Source organism: Penaeus vannamei, chromosome 21, assembly GCF_042767895.1.
Source record: "Penaeus vannamei isolate JL-2024 chromosome 21, ASM4276789v1, whole genome shotgun sequence".
Lineage (NCBI taxonomy): Eukaryota > Metazoa > Arthropoda > Malacostraca > Decapoda > Penaeidae > Penaeus > Penaeus vannamei.
The window spans coordinates 7028050-7030549 of NC_091569.1; the positions used below are offsets into that span (position 1 = coordinate 7028050).

Genomic DNA, 2500 nt, shown 5'->3' on the forward strand with positions numbered 1-2500 from the left:
CCATAATCATTTCTATTATAATAATTGCAAAACCAGCTTCTTGTTCAGTTTGTTTAGTTACTAAGCAAGTACTCACAGAAAAACACATCCTGAGGATTGGTTCACAAAATTCAAGTAAAATAAATACTGAGTAAGGCCAAAGAGTGCATTCTTAATATACAAGTATATATCCCCCTCTACACACACATATGCATGTAGGTAGGTATCATGTATGTATACATATATAGTGGTCATATTTCTCATACCTATTTTGCTCTTCAGCTCTTTGCCACTCAATACCACTTGACACTCTGTGACTTAAACTAAACCAAGGTTATGATTTTATTAGCATACCTTTAAAATGATTTTCATATGTGCAAATGTCCATAAATTGAGAATCTTAGGCAACCTCTTTTCCTTCTGTAAACCTTTTTGACAAGGGACATATAACTAAACATACTGAAATACACTTTTTTATTTCCTTTGAATGTGAACTCATTTTTATCACATGCAGAAAAAAAAACATTAAGAAATGTATACAAATAATCAATCAAAAGAGATTTCAGATATAAAACAGACTGCCACTAACCTGATCCAGTTGTCTCTCTCTTGATGATGGCAATTTCCATGTGCTTGATCTTGATACGAACCAAGAGGAAGTATATTTTGCCTACAATAACATCTTTCAAGTGGTACCTGTAAGTAATGGTGGTGGGCAGAATAGTTTAGATGTCTACTTTCTGCGAGAATTTCTAGGAACTATATATTGATTTATATTGCTAAGAATACTGGGAGCAAGTTCTGCACAAAATAGTTTTTAATTTTGAATTGACTTCCCCCCCCCCCCCCTCTAAAGCTGATAGTCTACATTCTGAAATAATTTGATATTAAGAAGATGGACGTATAAATGCATACACATCTATTTATCAGTCAGTACCATACATGGTGCATAAAATTCAGAAACAATGAACAAGCATATTTATTAAATGGCCTGCCCACACTTACTTTGATTTATTATACTCAAATTCTATGTGAAGACAGTCTTCAATGCCCACTTCCATCTTGATTGAGTTGTTCATTTCTGGGTATGAGGAGAGAGTATGCACCAACAGGTCCATTTCTCGAACAATGTCAGATAACCTCCTCACAACTGTTACTCTGAGAAAGTACCTGAAATAAGAGAATTTTTTTTTAGAAGATTACAAACTTTACTGGTTTAAACCAAATTCACATTTATGATTCCTATGACGATAAAAACCTCTGAAACAACTCATTAAGTGGGTGATTATCTGAAAGTCATACCTATGCATACAATTCTACAGTAGCTATTCTTCATAACTAATACTACATCTTTAGTGTAAATCTTGTAGAAAATAGCTTCCTCATTCATCATCTTATATGAATTATAAAAATTGAGAATAAAAAATGCTGAGGTCCCAGAAATTGCGTTTCCTTCCCCACATCCCCAGCACTGATACTCAACATACGTAACTTCAGCAAATTAGCTGGTTTCTTGGTTTTGATTAGTATTCAATACACTTAAAAAATTGTCAAAATAGATGTCCTGGGCATGGAATTATCTTCAAACAATTTAAAAGACTCATAATGATTGAGGTCGGTCACTTGCCCTAGGGATGAATAATTGTGCCATTGTATCATAAAAAAACCATAAAACATCTACAAAAGGAGAAAAATGGACTGTTGTTCTCTGATACCTGAGTCTGACATTAGTGCCAGAGTATGACTCATATGGTTTTTCCACCTGGTTGAACTCAAACTCAAAAGAGCCGTTCTGTGTGAGTTCCCCAGGTCTGGCCAGTTCTTTCACCAGTGATGTGAATTCGTGGTGGTTGCCTCGGTCGTAGTACAGTTCAATTTGGCCAACAAACTCAATTTTGATCCCCTGGTGTTCCAAGCGACTACCTGGCTTCTTGAGAGAGACATTCACCTGAGAGGATAACATAAGATCGTGTAAATGGTTTGCTAATTAAATAGATATAAAAAAATGACAGAAGGCCAGTTTAAACCAATAGAAGACAATGCAATTCAAAAACAGTAATATCATTAAGTAGATTCATGTTTAAGATAAGAACATTCTCTACAAACAGCACTTATAGATTCCTTACAAAACATACACACACACATCTCCCTATTTAATAAAACTTCCTCTAATTGTGACACTATTACAAATTTTTTCCCAATATATTATCATCAATATCTCAGAGGCCTTATAGATCACATCAAACAAATTTTCTCTAATCCTATTGACATTACAAACCTTTCCTGAGACACTCTCTCCATCATAGTATAGATAATATCGCTCCTTCTTTCCATCTTCTGTTTTCATCTCTGCCATCTTCCTTGTGTCTGATCCATCCAGCTGGATCTCGATGTCGGCACTTTGGCCGAACCCAAAAAAACTCTGGAATTAAAGTGAAACATGTGAAAAGAAGATAAAGATAAGATATTTTTCACTTTACATGATATGCAGCTGAAATAATTCAAATGAACCTTATGAACA

General features: G+C 34.6%; 1 protein-coding gene across 1 annotated transcript in view; it reads right to left on the reverse strand.

The window, feature by feature from the left end:
* Vps26 (vacuolar protein sorting 26) overlaps nt 1-2500 on the reverse strand; it is a 19449-nt gene that overhangs the window by 8690 nt on the left and 8259 nt on the right. The window contains exons 2-5 of the mRNA XM_070135808.1: nt 2258-2401; nt 1695-1927; nt 985-1149; nt 569-675 (exon numbers count right to left, since the gene is read on the reverse strand). Coding sequence (XP_069991909.1) covers nt 569-675; nt 985-1149; nt 1695-1927; nt 2258-2401 — 649 coding nt within the window. The remainder of the gene's footprint in view (nt 1-568; nt 676-984; nt 1150-1694; nt 1928-2257; nt 2402-2500) is intronic.